This window comes from Acinonyx jubatus, chromosome F2 (genome assembly GCF_027475565.1).
Source record: "Acinonyx jubatus isolate Ajub_Pintada_27869175 chromosome F2, VMU_Ajub_asm_v1.0, whole genome shotgun sequence".
In the NCBI taxonomy this organism is placed as follows: Eukaryota; Metazoa; Chordata; class Mammalia; order Carnivora; family Felidae; genus Acinonyx; species Acinonyx jubatus.
Genome location: NC_069394.1, coordinates 49,602,209 through 49,615,506, shown reverse-complemented (window position 1 = coordinate 49,615,506; position 13,298 = coordinate 49,602,209). Strand labels below are relative to the sequence as shown.

At 41.6% G+C, this 13,298-nt stretch overlaps 1 protein-coding gene across 4 annotated transcripts in view; it reads left to right on the top strand.

The window, feature by feature from the left end:
• Positions 1-5,627: 5,627 nt before the first annotated feature.
• The window catches only part of E2F5 (E2F transcription factor 5), a 27,189-nt gene continuing 19,518 nt past the window's right edge, over positions 5,628-13,298 (top strand). Inside the window, exon 1 of one of the 4 annotated variants that reach the window (XM_053208586.1) lies at positions 5,628-6,120. In XM_053208586.1, coding sequence (XP_053064561.1) covers positions 5,887-6,120 — 234 coding nt within the window. In that variant the 5' untranslated portion in view covers positions 5,628-5,886. The remainder of the gene's footprint in view (positions 6,121-13,298) is intronic. The other 3 variants (XM_053208585.1, XM_053208584.1, XM_053208583.1) reach the window with 3 other exon arrangements.

The window sequence follows — 13,298 nt, the reverse complement described above, 5'->3', positions numbered from 1 at the left end:
TTGGAAAAGTCCCTCTTGGTGATAAATCCAAAAATTTTCAACACTCTTTTGACATGAGGTTTTAGTTGCCGAAGGGTCTGTATCTGAGGGTAAGATGTATAAGTTTTTGTCTTAATTGGGGCAACGTATTATAATCAAGAAGCCTTTATGTGATGGCTCGTTATTTGGACAAGCTGTCTTCTTAAGCTTTGGTAGTTTAGTGACAAGCATTTTTATCTTACTAAAACTTCAAAGAAATGGTATTATCAACCATGTTTCCAAGGAAGAGGGTTGCTAAGCAACTTGATTTTTCAGGAAGGTATAAATGACATTCAGTTTCAGTAAATGTTTGACCCTATTTGCCTTCCCTTTTTATCTACAAGAGCAGTTAGAGGACTGTTAATGTATAATAGAAGTTTGCAGTGTATACTAGTTGAATTATACTTTGTTATAACAAACTTGGATCTCTTATTCTTATATTTGAACATGTATGGTTGAAATTCAGACCCCACATATCAGATGATAAGCATTAACTTTTTTAGAAGTCTTTATTTTTTAAATTTTTTTTCTTAAAAAATTTTTTTAATGTTTATTTTTGAGAGAGAGTGAGAGACAGACAGAGTGTGAGCAGGGGAGGGGGAGAGAGAGAGGGAGACACAGAATCTGAAGCAGGCTCCAGGCTCTGAGCAGCCAGCATAGAGCTCACGTGGGGCTCAAACCCACAGACTGATCTGAGCTGAAGTCGACGCTTAACCAACTGAACCACCCAGGCACCCTGAGAATTAGAATTCTTAATACCACTCTTCAAGGAGCTTTGGAGGCAATTCTTTTTGTTTCTTTTAATGTCATCCCATATTTTTGATACATGTGCTCTTTCTGTAAACTGCCTTGATAGGGCAGTATGGTAGAATACAAGTCACCATATAAAATTTAAATTCTCTCAAATCTGTGTGAATTCTATTTCTATATATGTTTAAATGTACTTGGCATTTCTTGTTTCTACTTATAGGGCACAAGCTTGTGAAGACAAGGTCTTTACATTACTTATCCTATTTTGTAACATGCAGGTTTTAGATGGACAAAGAATATGTTTATCATAATGAGGGGATTAATAATCCTTGAAACATATTTTTTAACTAAGTTTGTTGTTTTCTGGAAGTATTGTTTTGTTTGTTTGCTTATTTTACCTAGAAAATACAGAAGATAGATGTTTGTGTGTTGCAAAGTTTGGAAAGGAAAAATAAGCCAAATTTTATTCTTACTAACTCAGAATGGATTAAGTAAGGGAGAAATAAAGCTGATGAAGGCAGCCTTTCAATGGAAGTTTGTTACTTTCCAGGAGACCTGAGAGTTGGAAGTTATAACCAATCATGACCACTAAATAGGCTCATGCATTTAAAAATCAGTATGCCATCACCAGTGACCAGAATAAAATTTGCTTGAGGGATGGGACTCCTGGTCTTGAGGTTATGTGTTTGACCCCACACTGGGTGTAGAGATTACTTAAAAATAAAAAATCTTTGGGGCGCCTGGATGGCTCAGTCAGTTAAGCCTCTAACTTGGACTCAGGTCATAATCTCACAGTTAGTGAGTTCGAGCCCCATGTTGGGCTCTGTGCTGACAGCTCAGAGCCTGGAGCCTGCTTTGGATTCTGTGTCCCCGTCTTTCTCTGCCTTTTCCCAGCTCGTGTTCTGTCTCTCTCTCAATAATAAATAAACATTAAATTAAAAAAATTTTTTTTAAATAAAAAAAATCTTTAAAAAATTTAAAACTTGGTTTGATTTTCTTAAATATTTAACTACCATATTATGACACAATTCTGCACATTTGGGGTTTTTTTTCTCCTTTTTTTTTTTTTTTAAAGATTTTATTTTTTAGGTAATCTCTATACCCGACAGGGGGCTCAAACTCATAACCCTGAGATCAAGAGTTGTATGTTCTATCGACTGAGCCAACCAGGCACCTCTCTTAATGATTATTTGTATTTAGATTTTTTAACTTCATGTTTCTTAAAGTTTCATTAGCAGAAATTTCGAAAAAATAAGAAGACTTTTGTATTATCAGCCTTTGATTTTTAGCTGTTTTTAGGGAAAAGGATAATTTCATTATTTTTTATGGTGTTATTCATTTTTTCACAAAGTGTATTTCACCAGGTGTGTGAGAATTACCTGAAACCAAAACCTGCAGATCTCCAAGTCAAATTCTCGTATCAATACTGATTTCATCTCTGAGGTTTGGATCCAACAGTCTGCATTTTTAACAAATACCATAGATGATTTTTCTCAGTAAAGTTTGGGAACAAGTGGTATAAGTGAATTTTAGCTTCTCTGACAGACGTAACATTTTGAAGACTAATTGAAATGGCTAATTTGTGAATATTTTCTAGTTGAACCCCAGCTAATTTAAACAAAGGAAAAATTTACTGTGAAAAAATACAAAAGCACTGCAAAATAAATTTCAAGTTGTTGCAGGATTTTTTTTTTTTCACCTCAATACCCGGGGTTCGTTGTCTCTCCTCTTTGAAGAATGAAGAGGTGGACACAAAATAAGCAACATGCAAAAGTTTATTAGAGTATAAGATCAGAAAGTAAGAGTAGTAGGAAGTCTCTTTTTACAGAGACGGGACATTCAAAGTGAATGACCAAAGACTATAGGCAAGGGTCTTGTTTTATAAGGTTCTGGTCAACCTCCTTCCCTTCCCACTTGTTCCTTCTCAGGTTCCTTCTCCCTTATTGGCTGGACAATTCTAGGTGCTGGGTTGTCCATTACTCATTGACTTGTTTCCATTCTATGAGGGGTGGTCTATGGCCATATCATTCCTTGTGGGTCATATGTTTCATGGTCTACTACTTATTTTCAGTTAGGTCTTTTGTCAAATTCCTGAGGGAAGCCTGAAGGGGAGTAAGTGTGGTCTGTTACTTTCTTAAGAGGAACCTTAAGCGTGAGGGGGTTTGCTGTGGTCCGACACTCCCAGCATTGTTCCAAAATATGTGTTTTTCCCCACCCAGGGACCTCAGGTCCTAATTATTTCCCTCTCTGCCTGTTTTATCCTATGTTTTCCTATCATAAAGTGACTTATTAGCATCATTAACAGTATAATAATTGCTTTTTAAAAAACCTTTAAAAACTGAAATAAAAAACACACAATTTTCAAAATTACCAAAATAGCTTTTATGAAGTGATACTCCATGCTATGGAATGAATTGTGTCTTCCCCAAATTCGTATGTTAAAGCCTGAATCCCCAGTATGATGGTATTTGAGGAGGGAGACTTTGGAAGGTATTAGGTTTATGAGGTCATGATAGTAGGGCCCTCAGGATGGAATTAGGGTTCTTGTAAGAGACATTAGAGATCTTTCTAGCTCTTTCTGTCTCTGCCTTGTGAGGACATGGAGAGAAAGTCTGTAAGCCAGTAAGAGAGCTCTCACTAGAACCTGACCATGTTGTCACCTTGATCTTGAACTTCCCAGGCTTCAGAACTGTGAGAATTACTATACTATGTTATGGCACCCTTAGCTGACTAAAGCACAACATAAATGTAAGGGTTTTTTTTATTACAATAATTTTGTTTGTTATCAATTCCCATCCCAGCATCTATGGCAGAATGTTCCCTCTTCAAATTAAAAGTAAAACCTTCTTAGTAACCACTATAGTGTTTAATTCTATTAATAAAATCAATTTGCAAAATTTGTCTTTGATTTTGCTAATGCCAAATCCACAGGAAAAGCTGTTTTCAGATAAATTGTTCAACTTTTTTAGTTGCAGTTTTCATGTTTTACTTCAGATTTTTAATTTCACATTTTGCTTATAGATTTCTTGGATTTTTGGCTTAAAATGAAGACTATCTGGTTATTAATAAAGCTCTGTACCTATGGGGGTGCCTGGGTGGCTCAGTCGGTTAAGCGTCAGACTTCAGCTCAGGTCACGATCTCACAGTCCGTGAGTTTGAGCCCCGAGTTGGGCCCTGTGCTGACAGCTCAGAGGCTGGAGTCTGCTTCTGATTCTGTGTCTCCCTCTCTCTCTGCCCCTCCCCCGCTCATGCTCTGTCTCTCTCACTCTCAAAAATGAATAAATGTTAAAAAAATAAAGCTCTGTACCTATGAAAAGGAAACAAATTTTTTATTATAAATGGTCTGTATAGTTTTACTTGTTAATGTTGCTGTCTGAATATTTCACTTCATTTTAGTGAGCCGCTTTTGCTAGCTTATTGTTATTTTGAATTAAGTAAAATCTTGCATGAAGCTTTCTTAATTATTGTCATATAGAATTTCCATTCACCTAGTATATATTGAGCATTTATTCCAAGTGTGAAAAAAAAACTCATTTAAAATTTAGACCTGATTCTCAAAAATGTGTAATCGAATGACAAAGATTTTTTTTTTTTTTTTTTTTACTCAGAACTGTGTGCCATCTCATTTACCATAAATGGTTTGGGGTATCACCGTAGCACACAAACTTATGAGCGCCAAGTAGTCTAAGTAACACAGTATATGATTCCGATAAGGCATTAAGAACACTGTTCTAAATGCAGGAGATCTGGGGTCTAGTTGTGAGTCTGGCAATTCACTGCCTCCCTGACTACACTTCAGTTTTTCTGTTTACAAAGTTGATTGCTGATTGTGGGACCCAAGGAATTTAACAAAAATCCCCTACCCTTGGACAAGCAGAGCAAGACTAACTCCATTTTGTGCTACACCCACCATCTCATGTATAACCCCCACATGACCTGCTTATTGCTTAAGACACTCCCTCACCCTAGTCAAGCCACTGAGCACACCCTTACTGGAAACCGGCTCCTATAGGAAGGCAGAACCCCTAACCGCCAAAGAATGTAAACCCTGCCTTTTGCCCGCCAAACTTGCGCGCCAATTCTGACCAGAGTGATAGGCTAGTTCAAATGGTTACTATAGGGTAAGTTGTAATTCAATTGGCCACCTGCATGTGGACTGACATGACTATGCAACTTTCTGTGTGTGTTACAATCTCATTGGCCACTGGCCCCTATAAAACTGCTACACCTCTTAACCTAGGGGTCCAACTCCCTGCTCCGCTGTGCCGGGTATACTTGGGCCCAAGCTGGAGCTTGCAAATAAACCCTGGTGCATTTGCATGGGTATTGGCACCTTGGTGGTCTGTTGGATTCGAAATTGGGGGTATTACACTGATGAGGACAAAACCCTAACTCCAGGATTTTGCTTTTCCTGCGTTACAAATCTAAAAGGACGATCTATTGAATAAAACCCAGCACTTGGTCCGAGTCACTGAAATGTTTGCAAAGGACTTTAAAGCTCGGCAAGCGCGCTCAGCAGATAATACCCAAAGACCATAAGGGACCCAAAGCTGATCTCCCGCGTCTCTACAAATGGAGAAACCAACCACCTTCACAGCTCAGAAGCTAATGGCCACTGGGCATAGTGATTTTCTGCCGCAGAGAAGTCCTTGCTTTCTCCTGAGCTGGCTGCGGGAAGTCGTCCTTCCTCGAGGCAGCTCACCAACCGTAGGGAGGCGAGTGTGAAACACAGTAGCTACGCTCTCCCTCCTCCCGGCGCGCTCCTCCTTCCCACAGAAAAATGCGTTTCCAGGCAACCGCGGGCCGCGACGTCACTTCCTGCCATTTAAACTCGGGTCCCCACCCCTCGCTGCCCCTTCTCTGCGCTTCCACTCCCCCTCCCCTCGGTCGTGGGCTCCATTCACGCTTCCAGGGGCTTGGGGAGGGGGCGGAGGCCCGGCGCGCCAGCCGCCCAGAGTCCGGTGGGCGCCGCGCGCGCACCTGTTGTTTGCAGGCGCCCGCGCCCCTCCGCCCTGCTCTCGGCCGGCGGCGGCTGGAGCGGCCGCTGCACAGCGGGCCCGGCAGGTGGCCGCGGGCGGGGACGCACGAGCGGCCGCACCGCCGCGGCGTGGGGACGCGATGGCGGCGGCGGAGCCCGCGAGCTCGGGCCAGCAGGCGCCGCAGGGGCAGGGCCAGGGCCAGCGGCCGCAGCCACAGCCTTCCCAGGCGCAGCCTCCGCAGCAGCCGCCACCGCCGCAGCTCGGGGGCGGCGGGGGCGGCAGCAGCAGGCACGAGAAGAGCCTGGGGCTGCTCACCACCAAGTTCGTGTCGCTGCTGCAGGAGGCCAAGGACGGCGTCCTGGATCTCAAAGCGGTGAGCGCGGGAGGCGGGGATGGGGGCGGACTAAGCTGCCCGCGGCCCCCAGAGAAGCCCACCCCCTTGAAGCGCGGGGTCGGGCGGCGCGGTGTGGGCGCGCCCCGCGGGGACCGGGCGACCCCCCCCCTCCCCCCAGAGCCAGGGCCATGAGGCCCGTACCCAGGCCCACGACTCCAGGATGGGGGAGGGACGAGGGACCGGGTGGCCCCGACCGGCCGCACGACCAATGGGGCCCGGCGCAGCGCCGGGCTCTCGACAAAGAGCCCAGTACCTGGAGCGCGCCCGCGTGGCTTCTGCTGGCGCAGGAACGCGAGGGCGCCCGAGTGTCCTAGCTGCTCCGCGTCCACCTGTGGCAGAGGCGCAGGGGGGACCCTGGCACTCTGCCTGGAGACACCTGGGGATTGATTTTGCTGTTGGGAATTGATGGTTTTCATAGGCTATTCTACTTGAGACGGTGTTCCCGTTGTTCAAAACAAAACAACCCGATTTTGCGGATGAAAGAAAAAAAAAAAAGAACTTTACACACTCATTCCGCGTTGAAATAATAATAGTAATAAAGAAAAAAACCCTCTAACTTGTACACTTCTTTTCATCATCCTGATGGGGGGGGGTATTTGATTTTAACTTAATTTGATATATGGTACAGATCTCTAAAAGTGAGATATGCCATCACACAAAAAGGGGGTGTTTTATAGCTTTCCCTCAAAGAGGGGGAAGCGCTCAGTAAGCTCTCCTGTTTCTTGAGAATGTGTGCTTCCGTCGTGGACTACAGTTCACATTTTTCAAACAACATGCATCGAAAGCTGTTGGGTTAAACAAAATGACTTAACCGTTCCAAGCAGGATTTGGAAGGATTCCACAACGCTGAGGAGCAGGAGACTGTGATTACTTGAATTAAAATTCAACCAGTGCCCCAAGTTTAAGTAAGAAGGAAAGCTTTGAAAACAGAAATTACTAATGGGTTGTTAATCACTGCAGACATCTCCTAGCCATGTCCCCGATATCTGAAATCTGATTTTACACTGATGATTGGTCCCAACAGCCAGAGGAGTGCAGGAGGGACCACCTCACCTGGCTTGAAATAGTGACAGAGACCATCAAGGCTGTGCCTAGAGCAAGAGAAGGGGCATCTGAGAGAGAGCATTTTATAGTACTTCCTGAAGGTAGAGAGGAAGGAAGACCCAAGGGCCTTCCCTACTGTAGCCCAGAGGGTGCTTGCTGTTTTGTCTGAGAATGCCCATTTCTTTCCCTGAGCACAGTAGGTGTTCCTTAAGTGATCGTGGAATTGAATTATTCGGATTCCAATGGGGCATGGTAGGTGCGTTTTGCATCTGGGGAAGTAGTTTCTGCTATTTTCTTTTTTGAAGTGTTATTGCTGGAATTTCCCCCCAACTCTGGAAATTCCTTGTTTTTTCTATAGCCTCTTCCTCCCTTGCTTCCTCCCTGAAAGTACTTTATGGCATATATAGTATTTAGATTGTCAAGAACTAAAATGGATTTGGTTTAAAGGATTTCAAAGGAAGCCATGAGGTCATCAGAGTGCCAGACGTGCTACAAAACACGGCTTGTAAACTATCGTTCAAAATCTAGACATTCAGTTGTATCCTGAATTTACTGTGTAAATGGACTGTGCTTTCAGTAGAGGGAATCAGGGAACTTTGGGGTTTTCCAGATACAGCTGCACTCTGAGGGTTTAACTTTGAGGACTTTCTTTCTTTCTTTCTTTTTATTTTTTTTTTAACATTTATTATTGAGAGACAGAGAGACACAGAGCGTGAGCAGGGGAGGAGCAGAAAGAGGGGGAGACACAGAATCTGAGTTAGGCTTCAGGCTCTGAGCTGTCACCACAGAGCCCCACTAGGGGCTCGACTCGGGGCTCGACATGGGGCTTGAACTCACAGACTGCGAGATCATGACCTGAGCCGAAGTCAGTTGCTCAACCAACTTAGCCACCCAGGCACCCCAAACTTTGAGGGCTTCTTTCTCAACTCACCTGGCAAAATGATGGAACTTTGCATTTCTTGCTTTTAAATTCTTAAGACTTCCTCCTGTTTGATCTATGGCCATTGCATTGTTCTCCAGAAGTCACAGGGACAGTGAGGAGAGAGTGGAGTTTAACAGTTCATAACAACATTGTTTCATTCATCCTGGAACTTTCCTTAAAAGTTTCAAAAGTTTTTGCAGTTACGTTTTGTCTCTTTATATCAGTGATTTTTTTTTTTTTACTCCTAAAGTACACTTTGAGTATCATTATTTTTCACATATACATGAAAAATATACATACTTCATTTATTTACGTATATTTTTTTCAATTATTTTCATGTATGTGTAAAATCTTACTCATGTAAAAATCTTGCAGTGAAATCTTTCCAGTGATGCTTCTTACTGTGAACCATGACATACATTATTGAAAAATAACATAATGCTCCATCTTGGTGATGCATTTCTTCTTCATAACATAACTAATTGAGAACGTAGACCAATAAAGCAAATAAATTCTAATAAAGCTGTTCAAGTATAATTTAACAATTAGAAGGGATTAGAAACACCTCGAAAGTGTTTTGAGAAACTTAATCATATCTCCTTCCCACACCACATAGTCTCGTTTATAAAAGTGGGTACAGTAGTCACATCTCTTTATTCCAGTGAGATGACACATTACCTCATGCTCCTCAAGCTTTATCTGGTTTGCCAGCTTATGCTGTTAATAGCTACCATTTATTGAGAGTTTGTTCCAGGCTTTTTACAGATCTTAACTAATTTTATCATCTTAACAACTTGGAAACTTGAGCCTAACTAATGCCCCCATTTCACAGGTGAGAAAACGGACATGTTAAGTAGCTTGCCCAATATCATGAAGCAGAAAGTGACAGAGCTGAGATTTGAACGTAGACCATTTTTCTTACTATGCTATAATTCCTTTTAGTATTCCTTAAAACAAAACAAAAAACTTCTCATTTAAGTTTCTCATCTGTGTAAGAACATGGAATATTTCTTGTAACGAAACATGAGTTTTTGCATGATTATTTTTATCCCTCTACCCATGACAGAAGAGAGTGGTATTGAGCTATCACTTGAAAAATGAGGGTATTGATGGTAAATTCCACGTTATTTTACAAATTAAATTAGGGTTCTACTTTTCCAGAAGTAAGAATTTAAAGAACTGTTAAGATAGTCAGAACTGTCTATCTATTGTTTTGGAAACTCCTGTTAAGTATAATTTCTATCTGAGTTTCTTTACTTGCCATTTTGGGACCATCTTGAACTTTTTAAAGCATGATTAAGATGGCTTATCTCTTACAATTATGTTATAAATTGACTGCATGGTACCTAGGTTAAAATGATAAAGTATTTACGATGTTTCTTATCTCACAGGTCCCTGACTCATACCCATTTATGATTAGCTAATTAATATATGCCTTGGATGAAATAAATAATTTAACATAACGTCTTACTTTGTGGCATAAAGCAAAGATTTGGTGTCACAGAATAAAGACAGAATTAGCCTGGGGAAAGATATATTAGTAGTACAGCCAGAACTTTAGTGCATGCTTAAAAATTCTCAGGACAGCTTCACTTCTAAGTGTATAGCCCAAAGATTTGGAAAGCAGGTCTTAAACAGATACTTCTGTACCCCGTGTTCATAGCAGCATTATTCATAATAGCCGAAAGATAGAAGCAGTGCAAATGTCTATCAACAGATGAATAAACAAACAAAATGTGATATGTACACACAATGGAAGATTATTCAGCCTTCAAAAAGAAGGAAATTCCCAAACATGCTACAACATAGATGAACCTTGAAGACATGCCGGTTACAAAAAGGTAAATACTGTGTAATTCCTCTTATATGAAGTAACTAGAGTGGTCAAGTTCTTAGAGACAGAAAATAAAAGATTGCCAGGACCTAGGAGGAAAGGGAGAGAGGGAAGTTTCATGCGTCAACACATGGGCTGAACTGTGTTCTCAAAATCCATATGGTGAAGCCCTAATTCTCGTACCTCAGAATGTGACTGTATTTGGAGATAGGGCCTTTAAAGAGATGATGAAGTTAAAATGAAGTCATTGGGATGGGGACTAATCCGATCAGAATGGTGTTCTTAGAAGAAAGGAAATTTGGACACACAGATGCCAGGATGCATGTCCACAGAGGGAAGCCTGTGAGAGGACACGATGAGAGGGTGACCATCTGCCAAGAAGAGAGGCTTCATGAGAAACCAAACTTGCCAACAACTTGATCCTGAGCTTCTAGCCTCCAAAAGTGTCAGAAAATAAATTTCTGTTGTTTAAGCCACGCGGTCTGCAGTCCTTTGTTACGGCAGCCCCAGCAAACTAATGCTATGGATTTGGAGTTTGTCGGATGAGAAGAGTAGTGGGGTCTGGTTGCACATCAGTGTGAATATACTTAAAACTACTGAACTGCACACTTAAAACTGGTTAAGGTGGTAAATTTTATACCACGTGTATTTAACCAGAATTAAAAAAAAAACATATAAAACAACAGCGATACTACGACATTCCTACTAGAATGGCAAAATAACACAAAACACTGAATACTGGTGTGAATGTGGGACAACAGGAACTCTCATTACTGGTGGGAATGTAAATGGTACAGACCCCTTGGAAGACCATTTGGCAGTTTTTAGGAAGCTGAACATAATCTTCCCATGAGATTCAGTAATCACACTACTTGGCATTTACCCAAATGAGTTGGAAACGTGGGTCTGCCTGCATATGGATGTAGATACCAGGTTTGTTTATAATTGCCCAAACTTGGAAGTAACCAAGATGTCCTTTGGTAGGTGAATGGATAAATAAACTGGCATGTTCCGACAAAGAAATACTATTCAGTGTTTTTTGTTTGTTTGTTTTGTTTCTTTAAAAAAGCTATCAAGCCATGAAAAGACATGGGAGAACTTTAAATGTATATTACTTAGTGAGAGAAGCTGATATGAAAAGGCCACATACTATAAAATTCCAACTTTATAGCTTTCTGGAAAAGGCAAAACTATGGAGACAGGGAGAGATCAGTAGTTGCTGGAAGTTCTCGAGAGGGCAGAGCACAAGAGAATGTTTGGGGCAATGAAACCACTGTGTATGACACTGTAATGGTGGGTATATGTCATTACATATTTGTTAAAACCCACAGAACGTATAACACCAAGAATGAACCCTAATGTAAACTCTGGACTTTGAGTGATATGACATGTCAATGTAGACTCATCATTTTATGTTTTAATTTTTTCAACATTTATTCATTTTTGAGAGACAGAGGCAGAGCATGAGTGGGGGATGAGCAGAGAGAGAGGGAGACACAAAATCTGAAGCAGGTTCCAGGCTCCCGGCTGTCAGCACAGAGCCCGACTTGGGGCTCAAACCTACAAACCTGAAGATCATGATCCGAGCCGAAGTCGGACGCTTAACCGACTGAGCCACCCAGGTGCCCCTAGATTCATCAATTTTAACAAATGTCTCTGGTGAGAGATAATGATAGTGGGGGAGGCTATGCCTCTGTGGTGGCAGGGGTCTATGGGGAACTCTGCTTTCTGCTCAGTTTTGCTGAGAACCTAAATCTCCTCTAAAAAATAAAATTATTAAAAATGCACATAAAAAGGTGATCTGGATACATCTATTCCAATGACTAATTATTCAACATCAACCCAATATCAATAATCCTCATAACAAAAGTGTACAGGAGATCTATCTCCATTTTGCTGATAGGAAAGTGAGGTGTGATGAGGTTAAGTGGCAATCGGTATCCATAGTATCTAAAGCCCCACGTTGGATGTAGAGCTTTTAAAAAAGAAGAAGAAAGAAAAGGAAAAGAAAGAAGAAAAGTTTTGGAGTGCCTGGCTGGCTCAGGCAGTGGTGCATGCAACTCTTGATCTCGGGGTCATGAGTTCTAGCCCCACATTGGGCACAGAGCTTTCTTAAAAAAAAGTATCCACAGAATTGACATATAAATGCCAGAATTGACACCCTGAACCACCGCGGTAAGCAAAACATGTACCCACCTCCAAAGTTTTCGTGTCATTTCAAAAACAACTTCATTCAGTACGAAAAAGAAGAAGAAAAAAGAAAAAGAAGTCAGCCATCTCGCTTTTCCATCTCTGGACAGGATAAATAGGCTTGTATCCAAGACAGTAGTTCTGAGTTCTCGGTCCCAGCATTTTGTCCTTGGGCAAGCCTCATAAGCTGTATATCTTACTGAAATAGAACGTACAAAATGCATATAGTTGCCCCAAGGAGGAGGAAGTGATGTAGCCACCATAGCTAGAGGCAGTGTCTTGTGTGAAAAGTACCAGGCAAGTTTTATTTTTGCACTAAGCTAACAGCCCCTCCCCCCCTTTGAAGAAAGGTGGGGGCCTGAAAGGGATTATAACAGTATTTCTCAATGTGTAGATGGAATAGCAAATGTATCAGACTCTCCTGGATCTTACTAAAAATACAGATTCTAATGTTGGACCTGAGAGATCAGGTTATGTAGGGCTAGAGAAGGGGCCTAAGAATTTGCATTTTAAACAGATACCCCATGGGATTCTGATTCCTGCTGGCATTTGAGAGCCATGGAATGAATCCTGCTGCCTCTCCTTTTCCCATCCTATTCACAAATCAGAAATAGCTTCTAGTGTTAGGAGCTAAGATTGGTGAGTTCTGCATTTGGGAAAATGTGAGAAGTTGGGGATTGAAAAGGTCCCCCTTTCATATGCTCTGATATAGTTACTGCTCATATCTTTGAATTGCAACATATTAGAGCTCTTAAATCTTACACTGCTAATTAAAGGGCCTAATTTCAAGTGGAAATTAAACAGTTTTGAGAATTATTCTATAATAGAATAAAGGAAAATCCACTTTTACAGTACAATTCTCGACTTTTAGGAAGAAGAGAATCCCAAGATTTTGAAAGTTTGCATTTAATGTTGAAAAAGAGCAAAATCAGCACGACTTTGGCCGAATCTCCATTATGTGTGTTCCGGGGGACTAAGCAACAAATGCAGTGATGCTCAAAAGGGTGAAAGGGCCTCAGTGAGTGGGGAAGGGTTCTTTCCTGGAGTGAAGAGCTTGTAGAGTCAGGAACATACACATTTGGGGAGCATTCTTAACAAGGGTAGGAAGGAGTTTCCAGTTGACAGCCGCTGTTAACTGAGATTATATTAGCAGTGTCCTGGTGTGGT